The 27,069-nt window shown below is 35.0% G+C and overlaps 1 protein-coding gene across 5 annotated transcripts; it reads left to right on the plus strand.

Annotated features, from left to right (window-relative positions):
- Window positions 1-26,345, plus strand: LOC141836383 (tetratricopeptide repeat protein SKI3). 5 transcript variants are annotated; one of them, XR_012602449.1, is made up of 24 exons: window positions 1-66; window positions 193-270; window positions 345-578; window positions 1,835-1,957; window positions 2,205-2,288; window positions 2,385-2,435; window positions 2,639-2,731; window positions 5,981-6,121; window positions 6,195-6,275; window positions 9,069-9,316; window positions 9,401-9,572; window positions 9,640-9,755; window positions 10,202-10,259; window positions 11,127-11,192; window positions 17,034-17,252; window positions 17,383-17,434; window positions 17,613-17,986; window positions 18,082-18,176; window positions 23,925-24,170; window positions 24,264-24,901; window positions 25,380-25,583; window positions 25,675-25,901; window positions 25,968-26,024; window positions 26,113-26,345. XR_012602449.1 is itself a non-coding variant. In XM_074723863.1 (23 exons), the coding sequence occupies exons 1-22, from the start codon at window positions 43-45 to the stop codon at window positions 25,860-25,862; spliced, it is 3,585 nt and encodes a 1,194-aa protein (XP_074579964.1). In that variant the 5' UTR covers window positions 1-42; the 3' UTR covers window positions 25,863-25,901; window positions 25,968-26,345. The 5 variants fall into 5 exon arrangements, 3 of the variants coding, with proteins under 3 accessions (XP_074579964.1, XP_074579963.1, XP_074579965.1); XR_012602448.1 differs by having other exon boundaries at window positions 25,675-26,024; XM_074723863.1 differs by having other exon boundaries at window positions 25,968-26,345.
- Window positions 26,346-27,069: the final 724 nt, after the last annotated feature.

The raw sequence follows: 27,069 nt of genomic DNA on the forward strand, positions 1-27,069 counted from the left end.
CCACTTCTTATTTTCCCTCCTCCTCTCTCCGCTCGCTCCTCCATGGAGCCGGAGGTTCCTACAATGGTCTGCCTCAAACGAAGTCCTTTTTCTCTGTTTTCTCATCATCCTGCTGCCTTCCTCCTCCCTTTGATTTCTCCTTACAGTTCCTTTTGTTTCCGCTAATTTACCGTTTTCGTTTTCTTGTTCCAGAGCGACAAGGAGCTCCTCCTGAAGCTGCAAGAATCTTTGAATTCGGATCCCGACAATCCCCGCCACCACTACGACCTGGTACGCTTCTCGTTTCGTTTCGCTGCTTCTCGTGTGTCTGGTTTTTGTTTTTAATCATTTCGCTTTTTGTTTAGGGCGTTTATTTATGGGAAAGAGCAGAAGCGATGGAGCTGTCTGCTGAGCAAGTGAAGCAGTTAAAAGAGAAAGCAGCGGAACATTTCTTGGCCTCTGCGAAGTTGAACCCTAGCGACGGCTCCGCGTTCCGTTTCCTAGGGCATTACTACAGAGAGGTTTCAGTGGATGCACAGAGGTCAGTCAAGTGCTACCAGAGGGCTGTTGCCTTGGATTCCAATGACTCTGAAGCTGGAGTGAGTCTGTTGTGCTAAAATAAGCCGATTGCTTGTACTTGTCTGAAGCTGGCATTTTTTAGTTAATTTTAGTTTTTTTACTTGTGCTATTACCAAGTTTTATCTTTTCGTCCATAATTCTTCTTATCAAATTTTGAAGGTAAGCATTATAGTCAGCGCACCTGTGGTTTTCACAACTTATTTTTATGTTTCTAGTCTTTTTAATCTTCCGTCTCTTACTCTTGCCAAAGTTAACCATCTAAGCAGTAAATTAGGACCCTTTCAATTCATTGGTCAAAGATGTCAATCCCCTTGCTATAGATCAAGGAATAAAAACAATATATCAAGAAATCTCACTTTCAGCTTGAGACCTGGATTTATTATGATATGGAAGAAGGATATTTTTTAATATCACATTTACCTTTCATTTTTCCTTAGCTATTGACCATTCTTCAATAATCTCCATTATTTTCAGAGTAGAAGCCAATGGTGAAGGAAGCTGATTGAGGTTTTCTTTTTGTATAATCTATTGCTTAGACTTCTTTAATTTTGCTTCCAATGTGCTTCAGCTATAGATATCAAACATCCAAGAACATTCTCCATTCTTTTATCCTAGTTTAAGCATCAAATTAGAGTTATTCATGACCTGAAAAGCAAAAACTTCCCTTGAAGTTGTGAGACAAGAATTAGGTGGTGAAGAGGGGTGGAGGAATTGTCTAGACTAGAGAAAAAGGAAGTAAAGAAGAGGCTTTATTGAGAGATTGAGGAGCCTACATTTGAAAGCCTAGTTTGAGATTGAAAAGACCAAAATGCTCTCAACCTGTGTTGTTGCAAAGAATTAAAATTTTTAGTGAATGTGGCATTGAATCTATAACAGTCCAGGTTTGGACATAAAAGTTTGCCAATATAGTATAGAAGTCATAGTTATATTTTACACACCAGATGAAGATTTTTCTAAGTCTGCTCCGAGGAAAAGTAAAGAGACTTTAATTATCCTTTTCAAATATTATTATCATGTGGGTCTGATATATGAATTAAAGTTGTTCAACAACATAAATTGATTAACCATTCAAATCAACATATAAATGTATAAGAATAAATATTAATTTTAGGTCATTTGCATTGTCAATTAATAAGCCATAAAACAAATGTGGGAACCATAGGTGGGTTAAGTTATGAAAAAGAATAACCTAATTAGTATTATTGAAATTACCCTAACCCTTTTTATTGGGATGTCAAAATTCTAGTTTCCCAACATCTTTTATTTGCGTATGCAGGATGCGCTATGTGATCTTTTAGATGGGGAGGGAAAGGAAAGCTTGGAGATGGCTGTATGTAAGGAATCATCAGAGAAATCTCCCAGAGCTTTCTGGGCATTTCGAAGATTGGGATACTTGCAGGTTTTAGCAAAAACAAACTTTTTCATTATTTTTCATATTTATGTATGATTGCTGTTTTGTGTTATTTGTTGCTGTTGGTTATCCACTTTTATTGGTCCTATACACATCTGCTGATAATCAGCACTACTCATTTTTCCAAAGGCAACCAAGATTTGTTTATTCTGTGTGTGATTTATTAAAATTGAACATGTTAAATAGGCTTTAACAAAATTTCATAAAGATAATCTTTAGGTAATACAAATTGCAGATCCACCAACGAAGATGGTCTGAGGCAGTACCAAACCTTCAGCATGCGATACGAGGCTACCCAGCATGTGCAGACCTGTGGGAAGTGTGTGTTCTTTTAACAGACAACACTTGTTCTACTTTTTTTATTTTATTTTTTTTTATTTTTATATATTCCAGATTGTTTATTTTGTAATTTTAGGCACTTGGTCTGGCATACCATCGTTTAGGCATGTTTACTGCTTCTCTAAAGGTATAGTAACTTCATCATTTTCATGAATACTACCTGGTTGGTTGTTTCCATGAAGTTCAGTATGCATATTTGTTCTGAAAAGTTCACTGATCTTATGTGGCTAGGGGTGCTTCAATGCCATTGTTTTATATGGAAAAAACATTATTACTGATATTCCTGATCCTATGCATGCCATGTTTTTTTTTCTCTTTTCCTTGAAACAGTCATATGGACGAGCCATTGAACTGGAGGAGTCAAGAATATTTGCATTGGTGGAGAGTGGATATATCCATACAATACTTGGTTCTTTCAGAAAAGTAAGGCTCGTACCTGTGGCAAAACTGGGGCTGGGATCCTTTGTTTAAATATTGCTACTTGCTTTGTATATAATATCATCCATATCATTCCTTTTTCTAAGAATTGTGAAGTTATTGTGAAGTTAACTTTTCATTCTTCACCATTTAAAAGTTGGATTTCTCTTGATTTGAATGCTTAAATTTGATGGTTTCAATATAAGGGCTGATAAGTATTATTTTATTTGATTTTCATGCTTAAGTTTGCGAGTCATTAATTTATAGGTTTTCTGTACATTTTTGAGGCTACAATTTGTGATATTGGTGCAAAACAGGAATTTGAATTTAATTTAATTTTAAGTTTTAGTTTTGTAAGAGTTTGATTTGGTAAGGTCTCTTCTTTAGGAGAGTAAGTCCTTAAAGGAAGTCTTCAAGTTGGTAATTTGCTTATTTTAGTGTGTAGGATAGTTGGTGGAAATTAAATTAAATTTGATTTCTTTAATATTTTTGTAATTTGATAATTTCCCAGTTTATTTAGGTTAGAGTCTTTAAAAGGGATTTAATTTTCCCATGTTAGGCCATCTCATTTTCGCATAATAAAATTTCCTATGTTAGTTTCTTTGTGTAAGATATTTTATTTCTCTTTGTGAGTTTGTTTACCCCTTATACTGCTTATGGTGGTATCTAATTTGTGTGTGAGTTTTGATCCACTTCTTTGCTTGTATTAATCTGAGAAATTTGGCTCTTGTACTATCCAATATGCACAACACTAGCAATTTCCTCAACTTGCATTGACTGTAAGCCCCTTTTCTTGCAGGCTCTGTTCACTCACAAGTTCTCACCACTGTAGCATTGGTTCCAAGCCTGTCACCTTGTGATGCCTTAACTCACTCATCCTTGAGTCCCTCAAGCAACTTATCCTCTTTGATCTTGCGAATGCACTTACCTCCTGCACACAAAGCAAACACAACAAAATCCCTTAACATCAATGGTGCTATCAATTATGGATGCCTCCCTTTGCTGAGGAAATCACACACGCCAAGTCTCAACCACAGTTTAACATTTCGTTGTAGCTTGAATGCCCCTCATTGCATCTTTTGACAACTGCTGGCTAGCCCCACTAGCCCAACACCTCCATGAGATCTCCTCAACGCCACCTCTCATCCACTATATCTTAACTCTATCCCTAACCACCTTGTGCCTCCAAGAAACTTCATCTTCTCCACCTTGCTAGCTCATTTCTGCACAAATCACCTTGGCCTCCTCCAATTACAGAAGCCACTTGTTGGCCAACTATATTGAAAATCCTTCTTCTCCAACCTACCCTTTTAGACCATTGGCTGACTTCCTCTTCCTCATTTGAGATTGCAACATAGCATTTATTCAACCCCACAATTTGCCTCTATTTGTTTCCTTGGGTTGACCCAACCTTGATAAAAGACATTAAAATTACTGTAGCAACAATTTCTAATGAGATTTTGTTTAATATTGGATTTTATCGAAGTTTGTACAAAGATAAGAGCTAAAGTCTTACCTGATCCAGATCTACACATGACAATTTCAATAGTTGATAGGCTCGCACCACCTCAGTAAACTTGTTCGTCTCTTCTAAAATTTATTTTTTAATTTTGGTTGGTTTAGTCAATTCTTATGCATTTATTTTGTTTCCTCATAAAAAATTTCTTAGTTAGTCTCTTATTTATTTCCTAGTTAATTATGCTTTTTTATTTTTAATTTTCATTACTTGTTAACTCATACATCAGCTATGACAAGAGGCAATGCCATTGGAAGATCATTTTTGTTGGTTGAGAGGCAATGCCATTGGAAGATCATTTTTGTTGGTTGAGAGGCAATAACACAGTATTATATCATTTTTGTGGGGGTAAAGATATCCACAATTCCAAGGGATCGATTGATCTAGGTCATCTATAGTAATCCATTAGAGAATCTTGTGTTGGGGTTATTTTCATAATCTAATTAACTAAAAAAGAGCAGCCCAGTGCACGAAACTTCTACCAATGCGAGTTTCTAAAGAAGAATTAGACCATAGTGGGTCTATTGTACATAGTCTTACCCTGCATTGCAAGAGGTTGTTTCTGCAACTTGAATCCGTGATCACTAGGTCATATGACAACAATTTTACCATTGCGCTAAGACTCCCCTTCTCATAATCTAATTAACTAACCAATAAAAAAGTAAAAGAAAATCTAATCAAAGATTTTTATTGGATCCAATATAAAATGAACATAATCAAAGGATTCAAAACGATAAGCTAACAACAAATTGGGCACGTTAAGTATCATTCAACAAGTTAAAGTTGATAATGGATGAATTATACCTCACTGCGAGGGGATAAAATTTGCATTCTGGAGAAGTAGAAGATGACAAATTTATGAAAAAGAATCTGCAAATAATAGAGAATAAATATTACTATTAGAAGACGGGTAATAGGGAAGAGAAGTTGATGGGCAGGAGGATAGGGTATAATTTGCTGAGAGAAGGAAGAAACTTGAAGAGTATAATGGTAAAACAGTAAAAATTGTAAATAAAAAAACTAAACTTAAGTTGAGATTAGGTAAATAAAAAACTACCTGAAGAGAAGAAATAAACAAGAGAAGATGGAAAGGCCACCTGGAGCAGAAAAGGAAAGGAAAGATGACTTGAACTGTGTTGGTGTTGCTGCAATTCAAGCTAAGGAAGAAGAGCGCCATGGGGTTGGGTAGGGAGTTTAGGAGATTAGAGATTCATTCAAGTAAAATTTCTCAAACAAAACATTTTTGAAAAATACTCACTCAGATTGCCTTGCCGCTAAAGCAGGCTGCTTGAGCTGCCTTTTAGAAATCCACCTAAGGGGGACCAGGTATTGACTAGGTGAGCCAGTTCCCTTTCAATACTGCCTAGGCGGCCACCTGGATCACTTTTAAAACACTAGGTTTTTTTATGGTCTTTGTGTTCCCCTTTAAAATCTGCCTTGGTGGCTGTATGGGGTAGGCCATGTGGGGCTTGTTAAAATCACAGAACTATATATTTTGTGTATGCTTTCATGTTTTGCCTATAGCTTATCTTAGTTCACTTTTAATCATTCCACTGTCTACTATACCTTGGCAACTTGACTCTAACATTGCTAAATAAAATCAAGAATATATATTATGGTATTGTCTTGAATCATATTGTGTATGGCCATTTCACACCACCTGATATGGACTATAGTTGTTACTTATATGCTTACCGTTTCGCTTAATCCCTACTTTTCTGTGCATTCTTTGGTTGCAGGGAGTTGAACAATTTCAATTTGCTTTGGAATTAACACCGCATAACATATCTGCAAACCTTGGACTTGCTTCTGCATTGTTTGGTTGGTCAAAGGAGTGTGTAAAATCTGGAGCATTTGTTTGGGCAGCTGAACTCTTGAGGGTTAGATGCAGAATTTTCTGAAACTCACTCTTTGTTGAATCTGAAAAATGATAGCAGTTTACCTGGAATGTAGGAAGCATTAAAAGCAGCAAAAACTAGTACATCTTTATCTGGAAATTTATTTTCTTCTTGGAAGTTGCAAGGGGATATTCAGGTATGTGAAAGAATAGATAATCCTATTATTCATAGGGCTTTGCTTAAAACAATAATTCTCTAGATTTGCACATACAATGATAATAGGATATGTATTATTTAATCCCTTAATCAAGAGTGTACTATTCAAGTTCCTCTTTGTTTGTAAATGATAATCATTTCTATTTGTTGAATCTTCTACTCTATATCACTTCTTTTGTTCCTTAATGCGGATCTTATGAGCAACAACACTGCCCACTGTCTGGCTCAACAAGAAGTAAAATCTCTCATTCTGTTGCTGCACATCACATGGTGACTATTCGGCACTAACCGAATGATATAACACGCCAAGCACTATGATATAACACGCCAAGCCAATCCATTTACAAGACATATCGATCTTGTATTTATTGGTATTCACCTATATCCCAGATGATCTTGACTTCATACAGGTGGGCATTGCTTGGAGCACTAGTATGCAATGGCTTATCAAAGAATGATTCAAAGACCTTTTCTAAAGTTTTTGTTTCAATGTTTATTAATATTTGACTTCATAAGCTAGAATTAACCATTTATGAGGACTCCCATGATACTTTATCTTTCATTTTTTATTGCTGTTGAAAAGTTTATATAGACTTGTGCAACTGTGTTTGGATGTAACAAACTTTTTCAATTTCTACTTCTTGCCCCTTTTATTTCTCTCATATTTTCCCCATTCCCCATTAGTTGCCTTTCCCTTTTCTTCATTATTTTTTTTGGATAAGAGCCTTTTCAAATCCCCCTCCTTTGCAACTACCCATTGCAATCAACCATATTAGTGGCCCCAAAACTTCTTTATTGATTGAACTAGATTGGTAGATTGAGTTAGGGAATAATTAATTTAGGGTTTTGCTTAATAAATCATATTATCTTATCATGACTATTGGTTTATTAATGGGTAGAATCAGATTACATACATTTAGTACATATATTAATACCTTTTATAATTGATAGGTACTATGACTTATAAATAATATAAAATTCCTATTGTAATAATAAAAAATAGTACAATTAATTAGATAAGCAGTACCTATCTGATAGTTATATAACCCTAACCTGAAATAGCTTATGCTATAAAAATATATATAGGTAGTTGGAAACTAGGTTTATTTTTTTATGATTCAAGTCCAATGATTGTATATATAGACCTTAAGCCTGACTGTTTTATCAAAAAGCTGACATATGGTTGGTATATTTGTTTTATGCAACTCCCCTCAAACTAAGCAAAGACATCAACCAACCCAATTTGTTACACAAAGCTATAAACCAATTTTCTATGAGTGACTTGAAAATGATATAGAAAATTTGTTCTTCAGAGTGAGTATATGAGATACTAGATCTCTTATTTTTTCTCTCTCCTTACTTTCTCTCAAATGAAACACAACCCAAGGGATATTCCATCTTTGATTCTAGTACCGATGATGCTTGAGCTATATTATGGCCTTTTCTGATTGAAATTATGCTTAAATACATGGATGGTTTATTCTACTTCAGCAAATTACTTTATTATTTTGTTTATTGAAAGATATAGCCAAATGAGAAGTTACATGAATAAGCATCACTGTGTCTCTTGAAGATGTTATTGACATTAACAATTAGATATCTAATTTGTACTCATTAGAGTCAAATTCTCTTTTACCGAGGACAATGCTGGAAATGCTTGCGAATAATGGAATCCAAAGTACCTGCTCTAGAGTTTTTTTTTTTTCAAAATATCTTTATATGTTATTTAATAAGGGTAGATTTTGTCATTTTGTACTTCAGTATATGTGTTAATTGTGATGTCTCATCTACTTGAGTTGCACTAAGTAATAATAATTAGAGAGGATAATTAATTATAGCTTCAACTTTTAAGGGTGCACTTCAATTTTTTTTATTTGCTTATACAATAACTTTCTAATTTGTTTTAATTATGGTCAATGGGGACATGAGATATGTGTTATTTATTTAGTAATAGATCAATGTGGACTCAAGAGTCAATTATTGTCATGTCATTAGGATCTCATAGGGATGGCAATTTCCTCTGAATCCGATGGAGAATCCGATACTCGACCCGAATGGAGGAGGGTATGGTGGGATTTTTTGGACCGATTAAATAATTGGGTAATCAAGTATGAGATTTTTAGATACGAGTATGGAGGCGGGTCTAGTAAAATTACCCATATCCAATCCGAATACCATATATATATATATATATATATATATATATATATATATATCCACTAACTTTTTTTTTTCTTTCATTTCACTGGCTAGCAATTAAAGGAAAATAATAAGAAAATAAATCTGATCTTCTTCTCTTTCTCAGTTTCTCCCCTCGTAGTCTATAGATGTTTATTCTATTTTTGTTAAGTTATGTTTTTGGATATGATGTTAATTCTAACATCCTCCAATGGGTACGAGGATGGGGATGAAAGTTGAATATCCGATGACAATGAGGATGAATATAATAAATGGGGATGGAGACAGAGGATATGGACTCCGACCCAAATCTAATCCATTGCCATCCCTAGTATCTCAGGTATTACTACTAAACCATGATGGACAGTGAATATCTAACAAATGAATGTGAATTGTACTAGTAATATACAATGATATTGGTGATGTCCAATCCCGACACTTCTAATAAGCTTGTGCATCCAATGAATCCAAATTGAAAATGTGGTTAAATTTGAAACGAGCTATGTAGTTGTTATATCTACACATTACCTAATAATCCTAATACTTAGCATGAAATTACCACACTTAATGTGTTTATATTTTTTATGATATTTAGATTGCATATGCAAATTGCTTTCCATGGGAAAATGAGAAAAAAGGGTATGACTTAGATGAGGAGATCTTCAAGTTGTCAATTGTCAGTTGGAAAAAGGAACGAGATTCTGCTGCAAACAGTTCTAAGCACTCATACCAGCGTGCTTTACACTTGGCTCCATGGCAGGCTAATATTTACACTGATATTGCAATCTCGATCGATTTAATTGATTCTCTAGAAGAGAAAAACAAAGATGGACAGGATTCTTGGTAAGATCATCTATGGAGAATTCTGGTTCTTTTTGCAAATTCTTATGTGCAAGAATCTAGCTAAGTTTACTCTGAGTTCATTAGGCAGCTGCCAGAGAAGATGGCTTTGGGTGGTTTGATGCTGGAGGGAGGCAATAAGGAATTCTGGCTTCTGCTTGGATGTTTGGCAAGCAATGATGCTCTGAAGCAACATTCTTTGATTAGAGCATTGCAGCTGGATTTATCTCTTTCATCAGCATGGGCACATCTTGGCAAGGTAAGGTGAAAATACTCTTCATTAGTTGAATCTTCATATATAATCGTCTGATTTTGTTATGTTACAGCTATATAGAAGCTTGGGAGAGAAGCATTTGGCGAGCGAAGCATTTGACCATGCAAGAAGTATTGATCCTTCTTTGGCATTGCCATGGGCTGGCATGTCATCTGGTTTTGATGATGGGTAAATAGTTTCAATTTTTTTTCCCCACAGTCATATTATGATAATGTCATTTTCTTGGACATTGACTGAGGATATGTGGATATAGTCAAGGGATTGTCGACTTTGGGAGTAAATTGGGAGTGCATAATTTTTTTTCTTCTTATTGTTGACTCCAGTAAGGTCTTTAAGTTCATTTAATGTGGGTCTATAGATCTCTCAATTGAGTCCTCAGTGAAAGTCTTGTTGTCATTACTGAACCTCATCTGATGAGGGAGCTTTATGCCCCTATTGACAAGGCATGAGGAACTTCAAAGCTTTATAAATCCTAACTCCACTCTATGTGTCCCCTTTTGAGAAGGAAAATTTGTGGCCCATTCGATCCTATTCAATATCCAGGCAATGATAACTGATAGTGTGCTTCTTAGGGTTTTATGTCATATTTCATTTTTCCCTTCTCATATGCTTAGGCTTTGCTCGGCGAATGAAGCATACGAAAGTTGCCTTTGGGCCGTGCAGATACTTCCTGTAAGCATCTTTATTTTATTATCATATTACTTTTCTTTTTTTTCTGTTGCACTTCCTTTGTTGAATAGATATAACTTTAGCCTTTCTTTTTTTTTCACAGAAATATTTTGTGCAAGAAAATGTTTTTAGCGAAGCACTTTCATGGAATTGTAACTTATTTATTTTAGTTCCTCATATAAAAATGTCTCAAGATTTAATTTCTAGAGTTTGGTTGATCACATAAACAATTAAACATGCACACATTCAGGTCAGGGGCACCAACATGCGGGATGTAGTACATTTGAATTTTATAATCATAGTTACTTACTGTTTACAATATTAAATTGACTATTACTAAATATCATGTTATATATCATAATAGTAGTATTTATGATGTAATATTTTGAATTCTGAATGAAAAGGAAAGGAAAAAGTAAATTCCTGAAATAAAATTTGAGCTTGACTACTGTTGTTTTATTTCCTTCTCTTTATTTCTTTAGTTCTCATTTTCTTGGTAAATTTAAATAGACACTTCTGTGAGCCTTATTTTTTCACTATTTCTGGTTAAAAAATAAAAGGACAGAACTTATAAATGCTCTTCTAAGCTCTTTCTGTTTGATGTGATAAATAAAATAAACTAGTGAAAATGTGTAATTTTAAAAATGTAAAATTTCTTGTCATAGTCATCCGAGTAGACAAATGAGTTAACACTTAATTATCACACAAGCACAGATAGACCTCTTTAGTCACTGGTTATTTAGGTTGTGCATGCACTAGCTTTTGCAAATTAGTAAAAATCATCTACCATTTTTCATTGTCATTTAGCTGGTACCTATGTTACTCCTGGAGCAGTCTGGTTTGCTCACTTCATGTTTGTAATTCATGCAGCTTGCTGAGTTTCAGATTGGTCTTGGTGTACTTGCTGTTCTTTCTGGTCATGAGCTGTCTCCACAGGTATTTGGTATATTAATGTCCTTGCATCTAAAATGTCAATTTGGCCACAGTTTTCTATGTTTTACTGGGAGAATCATGAAATGATCCAATAAATTCCTAAAAGATCTACTTCATTTTGAAAGCAGGTTTTGATGACAATTTGGCATAGTAGTCCATATCCTACTATGATGCTAACATGTGTTTTTGTGCCTTATGATCCCACTAGAATCTTGCTAGCAGTGAATGCCAAAATATTTTGATATTTTCTATAGAGCAAGCTTGCTTATTACTTGGATTGATTTTTCTATTTACCAAAAATTGCAACTTCAAGATTTCATTTAATCCTTGCCAGTTAAAGTGATGCAGAAGTCACATATATTTAATTTGAGTTTCTATTTGTAGGAATTAAAGAAGGATTATCTAAGCAAATTATTGCCCATTTAGATATGCCTCCACATTATATATATATATATATATATATATATATTATCCCGTCAGATATATTGTTAAAGATTAAGATAATTGAGTGATAGTCCACTAATTATTTTATTTTATTTGATTTCTTGTATTATGCCACCAATAGAACACCTTCTATTGTTTGAAATTTTTGATAACATTATTTTTCCATTTGGTATCAAAGTGGACCCTTGTCTCAAATTGCTCCTCGTCCTAGAGAAACACCTCTGTTGCCATGCTATTTGTTATGTAAATAACTGTAGATGCAGTACTTTTGAGTGTTGCAGCTATAGAGAGCGAGACTGTCTTTTGATACTTGAGTAATTTGCTAAAATACCCGAGTGTTTTTTATACTGCTGCTCCTCTTTCCCTTCTTTCAGTGAGCAAGAGCCCTTTTACTACTACCTTTTGTTTTTGCTCCATTCCTAGTCTTAAGGATGCCTTAAATTTAAAACCACAGGTCCCCAAACCTATGCTATTTGGTTTCTAGTATGAGTGTTCATTAGAGATGTAGATTTATGTGTTCTGCATGGCTATTTCTAAAATATGTTTGAACATGATAAGCTGGGATGCCAAGTGCTTACTTGGAGTAACAATATTTGAGTGTATGTTGGGCCCAAGAAGGTTTTAAGTATCCTCAAATGCTGGAATTTTGATCTTAGAGTGAAACACTATTTTCGTACCATGTCGTGACGACACTTGGCATGCTCTAAAGCATTTCAAGACCAATTTAAATAAGTTTTGTTCTTATAGTCTTCTTTTGTTTGTTTACCTTTATGTATAACTTTATAGCAATTACGTAGCTAATTAAATTAAATTTTAGGGCAACAAGTAACAAACATATAGCAAATGAGTAATAGTTATAAATTCCTAATGCCTAGATCAATGCTAGTAGCATTAATCTAGATCTTTTAAGACCCTAATTTGTACTTCCAAGATGTGGTACAAAGAATTTGTTTCTTTGCATGTCTATACCTATATCTTGGTCAACCACTTGTAGTTGGACCTAGATTGGTACTATTAGAAATGTTATAAGTACAACATATGAACAGATCTCTATTTACCTGAATTTGGCATCACTCCTCTTTACTATGGTTAATACTTTGGTTGGTTCATCTTGCCCCTTTCCCTCTCTTTCTTTGGCTCATTTCCTCCTTGTGACCATTAGATGACATCAAAGGACGAGTCATGGAAAATAAGTCTTTTTGTCTTGATCAATATTATATGCAAGTGTTTCTCTTCTCCTCTCCCTCTTTTTAGTGTTTCTCTCTTCTCCTTGTGACCACACAAAATAGAAGAATGCCATACCAGAAAATCTTGTTGGCTAAGTCAAGCTCAAACAATATTAGCTGAGTCAGGCTTTATCTTAGTCAGTACCAATGAAACCATAATGACCCTAGCATTACAATGACATTTGTCTCATCATAGTCTTAATATTTGCCTACATTATTTTAATTTTTGTTATGCTAGGAAGTGCTAGGGCCTTGAAGCGTGAACTAGGGAGGAAGAAGGGTTGGCCACCACCTTCAAAGCTTCGGCCACCATATTGGATGGAAAAGGAAAGACGATGTGAGAGAGAGAGCTTAGATCAAAATCTATATTAGAATAAGTATTAGACTTTAGAGAGTTAAAGTGACCTTTATATACTTTGCTTCCTAATAAACCTGCAAATTCTCATCCACAACCTAAAGCATCTAACCTCATTCAATTGGATAATCTTTCTCTAGAAGATGCCAAGAACGTTTACTAAAATATGTCATCTAGAAGATGCCTTTTAGACCTTATCTATTAAAATTTAACCCAATGCTTGGTATTGAGATCTATTCTCATCCATTGGATTTAAAGCTTATAGAAAAATAATTAGGACCATATTCACATAATTACCCTTTAATTAATTTCTAATTTGGCCTCTCTATTCAATTGCCCAAATTAATCTTTAATTTGATAGTAGACCTCTCTAAGTCGTCCTAATTAAACCTCCGTTAATCAACATAATTAACTACTTAGTTATTTGATTAATTAGTCAAGAGATTTAATACTTAATTATCCTTAGATCTCCCTCAAGGCTACATGCTGATCACATGCTAATATCTCGAGTCTTCAGCATGCAACTTTTTAGACTCCTAAAAATTAGTAGCAATAATATGTGAGTGAGTAGACACATTTTTATCCCACACGAAGACCTTTTTCATTGGTGTAGGCACACAAATCTTGACTGACCTATAGTAAAACATTGGTATTATCCACTATTTCGGAAGTGGTGATTTCCACAAAAGATTTTCGCAGCACAGTGAGTCTTATCATTTCATATCATGGTGTGCTCTTAGGATTTGGATCTGTCTGTCACAATTGAACATATCTTAGTGTTTTGCACTTGTTACAACCAACTTGAGAACACTTCTTAACTCAATATGAATAGATTTGAGTCTAAGTGATCACCAATTGAATTGGCTGTGTGATATGTTCTCCGATTACGGGGAGCAAGTTTTTTTCTTTTTGTTAATTATTCATTCATCTCCATATGAATAGCAATATACTTGACTGCAAAGTATACCTGCAACCCTCTCAAGGGACCAAACATCAAGCGTCAAAGTATATTGATTTGTTTATGAGACAAGTAGTAACCTCCAAGGAGCAATTATATTCAACTGCATGAGACCTCATAAATACTAGGTACACTACTAAATGAGCTCTCATTGTGAGCCATGTCGAGTAAATTGACATCTACAGATTCACCTACGTCCTAGCTGAGACATCCTATCATAAGATCATCTATTCATCTGTTGCTATCGCATGGCAGAAACTAGCCATATGCTAGTCACACCTGAAAGTCGATATCTCATCTTGAGATCACTAAGACCGTCTTGCCTTCTATCTTGATGTATCACTAAAGGATGATATAAGGAACTTCTATAACAATGTTCCAAATACACAAGATAACAAGATTGTGAATAAAAACATAATTTCATTCATATATGCAATAACATTACATACTAATTTCCTTTTACAATCCATTTATCCAATTGCTCTAGGGCATTATTACTAAGAACCAACTAGAATGATACATTTTGGTCATGTCAATTTATACTATCAGTACTTGAAACCATGGACACAAGTACATAATGGGATTCTCTTTGTGGGTCAATTTCTTTATGGTGGGAATGCTATCTTCCTTATTTCAAGTCATCAGCCACTCATTTTGGAACATTTCGTCTCAACTCTTTCAGTTATGTTATATATATATATATATATATATATATATATATATATATATATATATATATATACTTGCCTCTTTATAGACTCACACGGACACTATCATCTTGAAGATTTATCTCTTGACAAAACAAGGATGCTTATAAATTCTAGACATACTCCTACTGTATGGTATGTATTTGGCTTATTAACAGCATGGAATGTCATATTAGTGCTACTGTCATGCAGTCAACTGTTGAGAGCATAAGGATTCTTTCAAGATTTATTTTTCAAGAAGAATGTTTCTAGAGTTTATTACTGTATGTAGAAATTCTCTCTTTGACAAAATGGTGACCATCACTAAGTTGTGAATGGAAAATGGAATGAATTGTTTGTTTATCATCTATTCCACTAATAGTATTGAATATTGAATCAACCTAGGGATTTGCTAGTTGTCATTTTTTGTTGTTTTTTTGTTTTTATTTTGCTTTCAATGGTTGGTGCTGCTCAACCAACTGCTTAGATGCTATTGTTCTGAATTTGGAAAATGCTTTATCGGGGATGTTTCACATGGATAGACTTCAACAATTGATTCTTCATTCTCTGACACATGAAAATCTTCCATGCTTCCGGCAATGGTGGATCTAGTACCCATGATGTTTGGGACTTTGATCATTACTACAGCTAAGCCAACGCTTAGTTCTCCATCCTCCACATACTTATTAAGGTGAAACTAATCATTATTTTTAAATATAGGGCTATGCTGCCACATAAGTGGATGTGATAGAGGTCCAGAATTCACATTGCATTTGAGTCCAATATATGTGGTTATCTTACGTGTTTTGAGACTTTGAAATTGATTTCCTCTAGCAGCAGCCTCTTACACTCACAAAGTTTGGTGAGTTTTAAATATTTAACATTGATCGGATGCAATCATCTTTTTTATATCATACCAGCTAAGGAAAGAATTTAACTTATGAAATTGTCTTCCATTTTATACAAAATCTTTCTGCATAAAACTGAAATACCTTTATGATTATATTTTTGGTTATACTTCATATTATTAGTCATCTTAGATGAGTTAGGTTTGCCGAGATGGTGTTGTCATGTCAACCAAATCCCATTGTAATATGCCATGTATCACTAGAAAGGAGTTGGCCTTCCTCCTACTCCATATGGTGGGGAGAAAACTCAAACTTAAGGAGAAAAATCTATCACCGTTCACTATCTATCCACGAGTCTCATGAGTACACAATATGAGCTGATGCTGCATTGTGATTTTCATGATGCTATAGCCTATGACCTTGGCCAGAATTCTAGTGAGGCTGCATCTTGATATCTAGTGTGAGTTATATCCTTTTCTGATTAAGTCTGTGCACTAGGTATATCAGTGAGTGTTACCAATTGTGCATTGGTTGGTATATTTGTCAATAGAAGGGCGGTTAACCAAGACGGGCTATGCGCGAGAAACCTCGATTTGATCCAATGACCTGTCCGAACGTGTCCAAACATCTGAAAACTGGAAAAGGCTTACACATTTAAGGCCCTAGGATGCTTGTCCCGTCAAGTATGAGATCAGACTAAACTAGATTACCCATCTAGAACTCATATCACAATCAAGAGTTAACAGAATGTATCGGCTTCCAACTCAACAAATGGAAGAAGATTCAGATCAAGCTAGTTCACATTGTGGTGAAGTTATGTTATTATGCTTAGTAGTTAGTGGACGTTAGTAAGAATAAGTTTGAACTTGAGTCTGAACTTCCTATGTCAATGGGGGCACATACAATATTGAAAATTTTTAGGGAGATTATGTTTAATAAGCTTTAATGGAGATGTTCAGCATATATTTGTTACAATCTTATCAAATACATTTCCTAACTTAACTTTTTGCCTACCATCAAAATCGATTGCACCTACAAAAAAAATAACCATGTGTTGTTGTATGAGGATTAGTGTAGATGGTCTTCTATTTTCAAGAGATGAGCATAAATGCGTGGGTGTCATGATTACATGGGCGAAGGTAACATTGTGTTGGAATTTGGTAAGAATTTCGTTCTTCTGCCTGTGATACTGTAAAAAAGGATGTTAACTTCATCGCATTTAATTTTTATGGACCACTTTAATTACATTAGATTGTTACTCTTAAACTGGATCATGTGCTGTTCTTGCATGTTGATATTCCATTTAGTATATTTTATTGATTTGCAGGTATTTGGAGCCATACAACAGGCTGTTCATCGGGCTCCATTCTCATCTTTGGCACATAATTTACTAGGCTTGGTATGTGAATCACGGACAGATTATCAGTCTGCAATTGTTGCATACCAACAGGCTAGATATATTTTGAAGAACTTTCCATGTTTTGAGGGTGATGTTCAAGCACACATTGTTGATGTGTCAGTCAACCTTGCTAGATCGCTCTGTAAGGTAATTCTATTCTATTCTGTTTATTGGATAGGATGAATATGCTATGTTCCAGTTTTTGAAACTCATTCTTTGTATAGATATGTGTGCATCTCTTAAGCACTAGACCACCTATAAAATACTAATTTTGCAGGCAGGACGTGCAATTGATGCCGCACACGAGTGTGATCATTTGGAAAAAGAAGGTATGACATTGAACTTATCTTTTCCACTGACCTGAAGTAAATCTTTTATATAAATCATTAGGTGATAAATTTGAAAAAGTAGCTATCACAACCCCAAGGAAAGTGTCCAGTAGATGAAAAAAATTTAGCGGGTTTTGTCATTCTTTTGGCTATCAGATTTATTCCATTAAATTTCCAGGCTTCTTGGATGGCAAGGGCTTGCAGATATATGCTGTGGCATTATGGAATCTTGGACAGAATAACAGAGCTCTTACAGTGGTGCGTAAACTGGCGGAGAGTATCTCAACCATGAAGCAGACATGTGCGAATGCTGCCCTTGGGTTGATATGCACTCTAGTATACAACATTTCAGGATATCATTCTGTAGTTGCAACCATTTGCAAACTTCCAAGTAATTTTTTGCAAAGTACAAGAATGAGTCTCATTGTTTGCGCATTGAATGCTTTAGACACAAATAATAGGCTGCAGTTGCTACTTCCAACTATTTCTCCAGCTGCTGCTTCTCATGGTATAGTTAGTGAAATGCATTCCCTTATTGCTATTAGCAAAATGGTAAGCTTTTTTCTACTTCAGTCTTAGTATGTGGCATTTCTTCTTTATATTGCTCTTTGAGATGGATAGTATTAACTGAGGTTCATTACTTACAGATCACTTGTGAATCTGATCAAAGTTTAACAATTGACAAAGGTGTAAATTACCTTAAAAAGGCTCTTCATATGTATCCTAACAATAACTCACTGAGGTAAGTTCTGGTTTAGCACTTTTGCTTGTTTGCGAAGTGAAAACGTGCAAAAGTAGTGTATCTTGTTTCTGAACATTCATTGTTGATATTTTGACTTATTCTTGTAACATGTAGCTTAGCTATGAAATGAGCATATTTATTCTTGTATCATGTACTTAGCTATGAATTACTTCAGGTAATTTTAAATATTTTGGATTTCTATTATTTAATAAGACATTAATGAAAATATCATTGATTCAATAAAAAATGTGTGGGTCAACGTGGAGAGGGTCTTTTATTTGAACTTATGAGATTGTCATACGCCTCTTATGCTAAAAAAAAAATTAATAACATTGTGGCGTGACCAATGTCATACTTGAGTATTGGGATATTAGGAGGCGACACATACAAAAAATTAATGCAGATGGAGAGTAAATACTAACATGAATATATAGCAGTATTAGAAAGGATAAAATATAAATGAATTATATTTAAGAGCAATTAAGTGTAGCTCCAATAAATGATTAAATGAGGGAGTAGATCGAGATGGCATAGACATGTTGAAAGTTGATCAATAAATCTGATAATTAGAAGAGTTAAATCAATTCAACTATAAGGTGTAAGGGTAAAGAGAGACCAAATAGAGCCTTAGTCAATGTAATTGATTTGAATGGTAAATATTGATTGGATATTACTAGTGATATAACAGCTAGAGGGATAAGATTCATGCAACCAACTCCATATATATGGAGTAGTTTGGTTGAGATTGGATTCTGATATGCCATATGTAACAGACCATATCTGCTGCCTATACATTTGATAAACACTGAATTTTCGATATGCAAATCATCCATTGTAGCATGCTAGGAATAAGTTTCTAGGTTTTTTCCTTCCATTTAAGTCTTTCCTTGTCTTTTCGTCAGGATGCCCCAAGTAGAAAAATATGAGAATTTATATCTCTTAGTTGTTATCACTGGTTTCAGAAACAGAATTGTAAGATTCATGAATTTCAACGTTTGCTAGATAAGATGGAGATGTAAAACCATGCACATTATACATATGAATCCTAATATGAAAGAGTCATGGCAATCAAGTCAATTGAATAAAACTCAAAGTCACTTGCATCTTATACATTTTTGAAAAAAATAAAGTTCATCAAAAATTAAATCTAATTGTTATGGACCAATCTATAAATACGTGAAACTATAAGTGTATTTGCAATATTCTTGCTAATAATGCATGTGTGCATAGGTTGAAGGAGGCTACCTAGGGTATTGTGATAAGACAATTCCCCTACAACATGATATCAGAGCCAGCTGCCAATACCTCCTATTCCCTCCCCTTGTGTGTGTTGACAGCATGAATCTTTTCTGTGCATGGAGATGAAGCCCATCCCATCTGTGCCTTTCTGTGTGTGTTGCTGATGACCTGAAGATTTCTCCCTTGAGATGAACTTCATCCTTGCACTGATGCTGCCTCTCATCATTGTGGTTGTGCTGTCTCATCTTTGCGCATAACCACCACTATCAATTCACTGTCACCACTATTCTATTTTATCTCCTTTTCCTTTGCATCAGAGGACAAATACCATCACCAGAGCCGGTTTCTGGCCTGCCGCCACCGCCTTCTGCTTTGTGATGACACACACTTGCCACTCCAGGACGCTGACGATCTCATCTGCTTTGGTTCATGTTCAGTCCACTACAGAACCCACCTTTATATCTTTCTTGGCTCGGGTTGTAGACCAGAACACCCACTGGAGAAACCCACCTGAGCAGTTTGCCCATCTTTTCTTTTTGGGTTGGGCAAGCAGACCAGTCTAGCCCAGCCTAGGTCTGCACAATAGCAAGATCATTTCGAGGGCCAACCCATTGTGTTGAGTAGTAAAGCCAATGCCAGATTCATCTTCCACATCTTCAATGCCACTCGATGTGATCTGCCCTAACCTCTGGTCCCTAACAATCACCATGGAGAGTTGAATGGAAAAAAATTATGCCAGTCACAAGCTGTGGTGGTTCAAGTATGGTTTATAGGTAATAAATGCCCTAGCTTCCGAGATTACCGAGTCAGCTAGATCCTTATGGGCATAAGTGGATTGATTTTTAACCTTATGCTTACCTTTGGTGGTCCGATCCTTTCCCGGGACCTCGCACTGGCAGGAGCTTCGTACACCGAGCTGCCCTTATGCTTACCTTTGGTGGTCCATGATCCAACCTTATGAGCATCTTTCAATGTTACTTCTCTTGCTATGAGATCAGGACACAAGTTAGGGACCTATACATGGGTGACATCTATCAAACCTATGGCATAACTACTAATCTCTTTTAGCTACATCAATTAGACATCGAGATGATCGACCACATTGGTCGCTTCTAGTCTGTTGCAACAAATCTTAGAGATATTTTCTTGATCACTTCAAATGCCAGAGATACACAGGATCGTTTTGGTAAGCTATTACTATCATGCTCCTTCACATGCATCATCCCTAGATATATCTCGAAGGTTCTCTTGTATCCAAGTTGGAAGTATGATATGATTGGCAAGATTCTCCAATAAAACTTAGGAGCTTGTTCCTCTCCAGCCCAGGAAGTCTATGGCGGGGTGCAATGAGTTTTTATGATTAAATGTGAAAGAATTGTCGATTGCATCAAAGCTTGTCTAGTGACTAAAGTATATACTAAAGTTTATAAGGGTGACTATCTTGATATTTTTTTCTCTAGTGGTCAAGAGCACTTTAGATTCCAGTCCATCTGTTTCTCTCTCTGGATGCTATCTTTCATTGGCTGCTTCATGTGCTGGACATCAAGAAGTTATTTCCGTCAACATTTCCAGATTGAAGGCTTGGATGACCTAAAGTACTTCAGTATAAAAGTTGTTTGCTTAGAGAGATGCCTGTGATTCAGCAAATATGTATTTGATATGCTTAAAGAAACTGACAATGCTAGGGACTAAATTAGTAAATACTTCCATGGATCCTAATGTCAGATTAGTATTGGGACAAGGGAGCCACTAACTGATCCTGAGTTATATGCAACTTTGGTAGAAAAGGTGAAATATTTTATAATCATCAGACTAGAGATCTTATTTGATGTTAGTGTGATCAACCACTTTTTGGAGAACATATGTCAAAACTATTGCTTAGCAACCTTTTAAAGAGTCCTACGATACCTTAAAATGCTCTTGGGAAAGATATCTTAGATTGAGATCATCTTCAGATTGTGGGCTACTTTGATGTAGATCAGGTAAGATCTTCTATGTATAGATGATCTACATGTGGATATTATGTTCTCTTGGGAGCTAATCTGGTTTCCTAGAAGAGCATGAAATAGACCATTGTAGCTAGATCAAGTGCAAAGGCAAAATATATAGGTATAATCCTAACGTGTGAGTTCATTTGTGTAAATATGTTATGGTCAAGCTCAGCTATGCACCTACAAAGACAATGAAGCTTTACTACAATAATGCATATAGCTTTGAACCTGAGAAGATAAGGCACATAAAAATTGATTGCCACTTCATAGAGAAAAAGTGCAATCTAACCAGATCACCACTTCCATTTTTAGCTCGAATGATAAGCTAGTAGATTTACTGACTAATTCTTTAAAAGATCTAAAATTGAATACACATGTAAAAGCTGAGTTTCTATATATATATATATATATATATTCAAAACAACTCGAGGGGAGTCATACACACCAATCTGTAAATACATGAAATTATAAGGGTGTATTTGTAATATTTTTCCTGATTAATACATATATAGGTAGAAGGGGCTACTTAGGATAGTATGATATAATATTTCCCCAACAACGCTAATGCTTTGAATTTGAACTCAAAACAAATTGGAACCAAAACTTAACACATTATAAAAGAACAAAAGGGTGGAATCTAGAGGGAATGATGCAGAATATGAAAATTTTATTACATGGAGACAAAGTCAGTTGGGTCAAATGATATTCCGATAGAGGTATGAAAGTGTCTAAAGAAACAAGGTATTAAATGACTTGCAAAGTTATTCAACATGATATTGAAAATTAAAAAAAGTCTAAGCAATGGAGGGTAAGTACTTTAGTTCCCTTATATAAGAATAAAGTAATTGTACAAACTATAGGAGTATTAAACTAATGAGTTGTACTATGAAACTTTGAGAAAGAGTAATAAAAAAAAAGACTATGGAAGGAGATTACGGTAATTGAAAATCAATTTGGATTTATGCCCGAAAGGTCGATAATAGAAGCTATACATCTTCTCAAGAGTGAAGACTTCAGGCGGATTAACCGAAACATTTCTTGTAAAGATAGAGTTACATCGAGGAAAAGCTTTAAGTCCCTATAACGAACGAGCTCACTAGACACATCCAAGATAGGTACTGCGGTGCATGTTGTTTGCAGATGATATTGTTTTGGTATATGAGATATATGAAAGAGTAAATGCTAAACTTGAATCTTGATGGGAAACGCTAGAAGTGAAAGATTTTAAGCTTAGTAGAGGAAAGACAGAATATATGAAATTTAAATTTAGTAATGAGACAATTGTTTAGATAGGAGATGATGAATTGTTTGTAATTAGGAATTTTAAGTATTTAGGATCATTTTTTCAAAAGGATGAGATGTTTTATATATAATACAAGTGAGATGGTTGAAATGGTGGAGAGTATTAGATGTTCTTTATGATTGTAAAGTATCTTTGATTTAAAAGAAAGTTTTATAAAATGGTGGTTAGACCTGCTATGTTATATGAAGTTGAATATTGGGCTATGACTTGAGCGCATGAGTAGAAGATGAAAATTGCAGAGATGAGGATATTAAGATGAATATTATGGATATACAAGGATGGACATAATAAAAAATTAAAATATTAGAGAGAGTCAAAGTTGTATTTATCGAGGGGAAACCCTAGGACACGTTTAAAATGATACGGATATGTACTTAGACGATCAATATATGCTTCAATTAGGCGATATGAAGCTATGATAAATGTGCATATCAAACGAGGAAGAGGAAGGCTAAAAAAGATTTGGTTAGCAATAAAACGGGATAAAATTTATTTAAATATAAATAATGATATAGTAAGGGATAGAATCCAATGGATAGAAGGATTTATATAGCCAACCCAATCTAGTGGGATAAAGCTTGGTTGTTGATGTTGTCGTTGTAAGACTAGGTTGACAATAGGGTGAAATCGATTGTGAACAAGAAACTGTGTCGTTTGGTATTTCATCTACTCATTGCACCTGTCAATCTTGGTACTCTGGAATACTCTACCTGAGTTAAACAACATCGCCAGATGGTCTTGTTACATTAAAGTCTTCCAATTTTTTAATGTTGTGTCACTGTCTACCTCTCTTCAATCACATACCATGGAGACTTGGAGTTGATTAATTGCTTATAATTAGAAGTTGAGATACTTGGTTCTCCATTTCATTTAAATTCTGAATGAAATGAAACACAGATGTAATATTTAGTGCATTTTTATCAAGGCAGATATTGAGCTGTATTTTTTCTTTGAATTATGGCTAGCATATACTGCTTATTCTTTCGTGTGATGGCATATATTATATTGTTTTTGTAGATTTTTAGGATATAGAAATTAGAAAATATCAGATATCTTCTGAAAGGAACCTCAACTTTGACAACCTTGGTGTATTTGTGTTTTTTCAGTCATTTTCTATATCAGATATCTTCTATCATGGTTTATCTAAGTTTGCTGTTTTCAATTGGAAGTATCACTTTCCTAGTTTCATGTGTGTATTGGCTTTGCTTGCTGCAGATGCCATCTTGGTTCACTTCTATTATCAAGTGAAGACTGGATAGCTCCTGCAAAAGCATCTAGGTGTACTGTCATTCCTACTGGAAATTTATATCCTGTAAAGAAAGGATTTAAATTGCCATATGAAATTCATGGTGCTGCAGCAGTTGCCTGCCATTCGTTGTGTTCTACAAATCCAAAGTTTTCTTTTCCTACATGCAATGATTGCCTTATGCACGGAGCTAGAAGTTTGCCTTTACTACAAAGGTAATTTTTTCTTTCTGATTGATTGTGATCTGGCAACTAATATTGAGATCAAAAGAAATTACAGGTTAATTTAATCTCGGTGTATTTTTGCAGATGGTTGCATCAAGAACCTTGGAACCAAAATGCTCGCTACTTGCTTATTCTTAATCTATTGCAGAAAGCTCGTGAAGAAAGGTTTCCTCAGCAACTTTGCATTATTTTGAAACACTTGGTTTCAGATGCCATTTATAGAGAGAATCTTATAGAAAATAAGCACTCTCATTCAAGGCGTTTCCTCTTGCTACTGTGTGCATCAGAATTAAGTTTGCAGAGTGGCGACCCTTTAGGATGTATACGTAATGCTACTGATGCGTTAACCCTTCCCCCTACATCTAGTGATTCATTTTTTGCACATTTGCAACTGTGCCGTGCATATGCAGTGCAACAGGACTTCTCAAACCTTAGGAATGAGTATGCTAACTGTTTGCAGATGAAGACACTTCATCCTATGGGGTGGTTATCACTAAAATATCTTGCATCTAGATACAGTTTACAGAAGAATTCAGACATAATAAATGCAAATTTTTATGCATGTGCAACTACTAAAGGAAGTTCCTTTGACCACTGGATTGCTAATTTTGAATTAGTTAGCGCTCAATGTTATATGTGGGATCAGGAGTATTTGCAAGCAGAGCAAGCCTTGGCACGAGCTTGTGCAGCAAATACGAACAGCTGCCTTCTACTCTGTCATGGTATCAATCTCTACAAGTTTCAGATAATTTTTAAGTCCACTTGCATCTGCATCATGCCATATCTACTATTTTATTGGAATGCAACGTTTCACATTTATCCCATCAGAAAAATGTATATTAACTACTAAATGCATATTTGTGTCAATTTAGCTCAACAAATGACCATGGTTGCCATTCTTTTGTTTTGTTTCATACAAGCTGACTTGTGAAACCTGATTTCTGATTACTGTGCTAACACAATCTGCATGTTCTTTCATGATCTAGTGCAGCTGTCAAAAATCCATTGGAATTGTAAATTTTAGGTTTATGAAAGAGAGTTTGTTATCTCACAAGATTACTTGATATAATCGTAGATTTCATAATGGAACTTACTCGATATAAACTATTGCAAAACTTTGTTCTTGGATGTGCTTGCATTACAATGGAGTAGATTTTTCTCATTTCTATATACTCAGGTTGGATTAAACTAATACGACAGGTGCCATCTGTATGGAGCTTGCTAGGCGCCAGGCAGGTCCTCAGTTTGTGTCTGCTGCAATTAGCAGCCTTATGCAGGCTCAGAACAATTCACCTGCTCTCTTGCCCATCGTTTCATTGTTGTTGGCTCAAGCAGAAGCAAGCTTTGGTGCAAAGGCCAAGTGGGAGAAGCACCTTCAACACGAATGGTTTGCTTGGCCAGAAGGTTACCCCCAACAAAAAAAAAAAATTGTGGACAAGTGTTTTTTGTTTTTGTTTATATGTATTATTTCTCACATACATTCTTGTTCATGCAGAAATGAGGCCAGCTGAGCTGTATTTCCAAATGCACTTGCTCGCAAAACAGTCAAATACAGGCTCTATCCAAGATTCTGGCGTAGCATCGAGTCAAAGCCCTGAGAGGTGGATACAACGAGCTATACATTTGAACCCATCATGTTCAAGATACTGGAAAGTCCTTCAGAAGGTTATAGTTTCATATTGACTGCTTATTCTGAAGCCCTCCCTTTGATGGTTGGTTGAGGTGAGATTGCGTTACCTTCATCCATATTCTAAACCTGATCATTACTAACCGACAAATCTCTTGTAGCTTGTTATCTCCAAGTCAATTGTCATCACATGTATTCTTCGGAATCTACCATTGCATGTTAGAACCCATCTAACGTCCCTTCTTCAAACTTATAGCAAAAATTTTGCTCGGCTATCATATCTTGCAATTTACATTTTGGGTGTAGTATGAAACTTACGTTTGTACCAAACGCCAACTAATCCACCGAGATTCACGATTGTCCATTGGGCTCTATGATCAGATTCTACCTTCACATTCAAATGTTTGTCACTTGTATCATGTCTGTATTTGTGTGTGCTGTTGTCTAAAATTGCCCATCGGGGGCTTGGATTATTGTAATTTGGATCTCAATCCGGCGATTTCATAGAAAAAAAATTACCTTGACAGTACTTTTTATAACTTTCAAGTTCGTTGCTAATCCATTTTGCCAGTAGGATTTTGAGTATGCATCAGTTGTATTTTAAAATTATTAGATAGATAAATTAGGAGGAAGGTTGCTTACTTTTCAGGAGTAGTCGGTGAAATTTAAATTTTAATAGACTACAAATGCCTTTTTTTTTTCTTTTACTTGATCGAGAGATACAATTGCACCACAAGTCAAACACTTTGCGCACGTTTTATTTTTTTTATATTGTTTATTATGGCGATAGTGAGGGTAAAAATCTTGAATGGGACGATAAGAAATAGGATTTTTTTTTCTTCCAGAACATAGTTGAGTTGGTTATGATAACAGAGTTGTAGAAGATAATAAGAGATTCAAATCTCGACGAAGTTGAAATAATATCTTTTTTCAATGTGGTTAACTGTAATTTCTTGATTTATTTTCTTACAAATACAAATGGTTATGACATCTATTGTATAGATAAATATTAAAATTTGAATATTAAATATTATATTTTAAATTTAAAAATATATATATATTAAGTGTTTATGGTGTACAACGTAAAATGTGCAATTTATTTTATATATATAAAAGCGATGGCTAGGACAAAAGACTTTGCCACCGACGATGTCCTTTGGATTTTGCACAACTTTGTCATCATCGACCGCCTTTTTAAGGAAATAATAATTGAAGACTAATAATAATGAATGTCGTATGCGTATGAATTTAATTCTCAAAAAT

This window comes from Curcuma longa, chromosome 10, assembly GCF_044706935.1.
Source record: "Curcuma longa cultivar G26 ecotype Majalengka, Jawa Barat chromosome 10, ITB_CL_G26_1.1, whole genome shotgun sequence".
NCBI lineage: Eukaryota > Viridiplantae > Streptophyta > Magnoliopsida > Zingiberales > Zingiberaceae > Curcuma > Curcuma longa.

Coding starts and splice junctions, on each gene's coding strand:
- LOC141836383 (XM_074723862.1), top strand. CDS start 43: ATGGAGCCGGAGGTTCCTACAATG. Junction 67..192: donor AGCCGGAGGTTCCTACAATG/GTCTGCCTCAAA, acceptor TTCTTGTTCCAG/AGCGACAAGGAGCTCCTCCT. Junction 17,253..17,382: donor TTGCTAGATCGCTCTGTAAG/GTAATTCTATTC, acceptor CTAATTTTGCAG/GCAGGACGTGCAATTGATGC.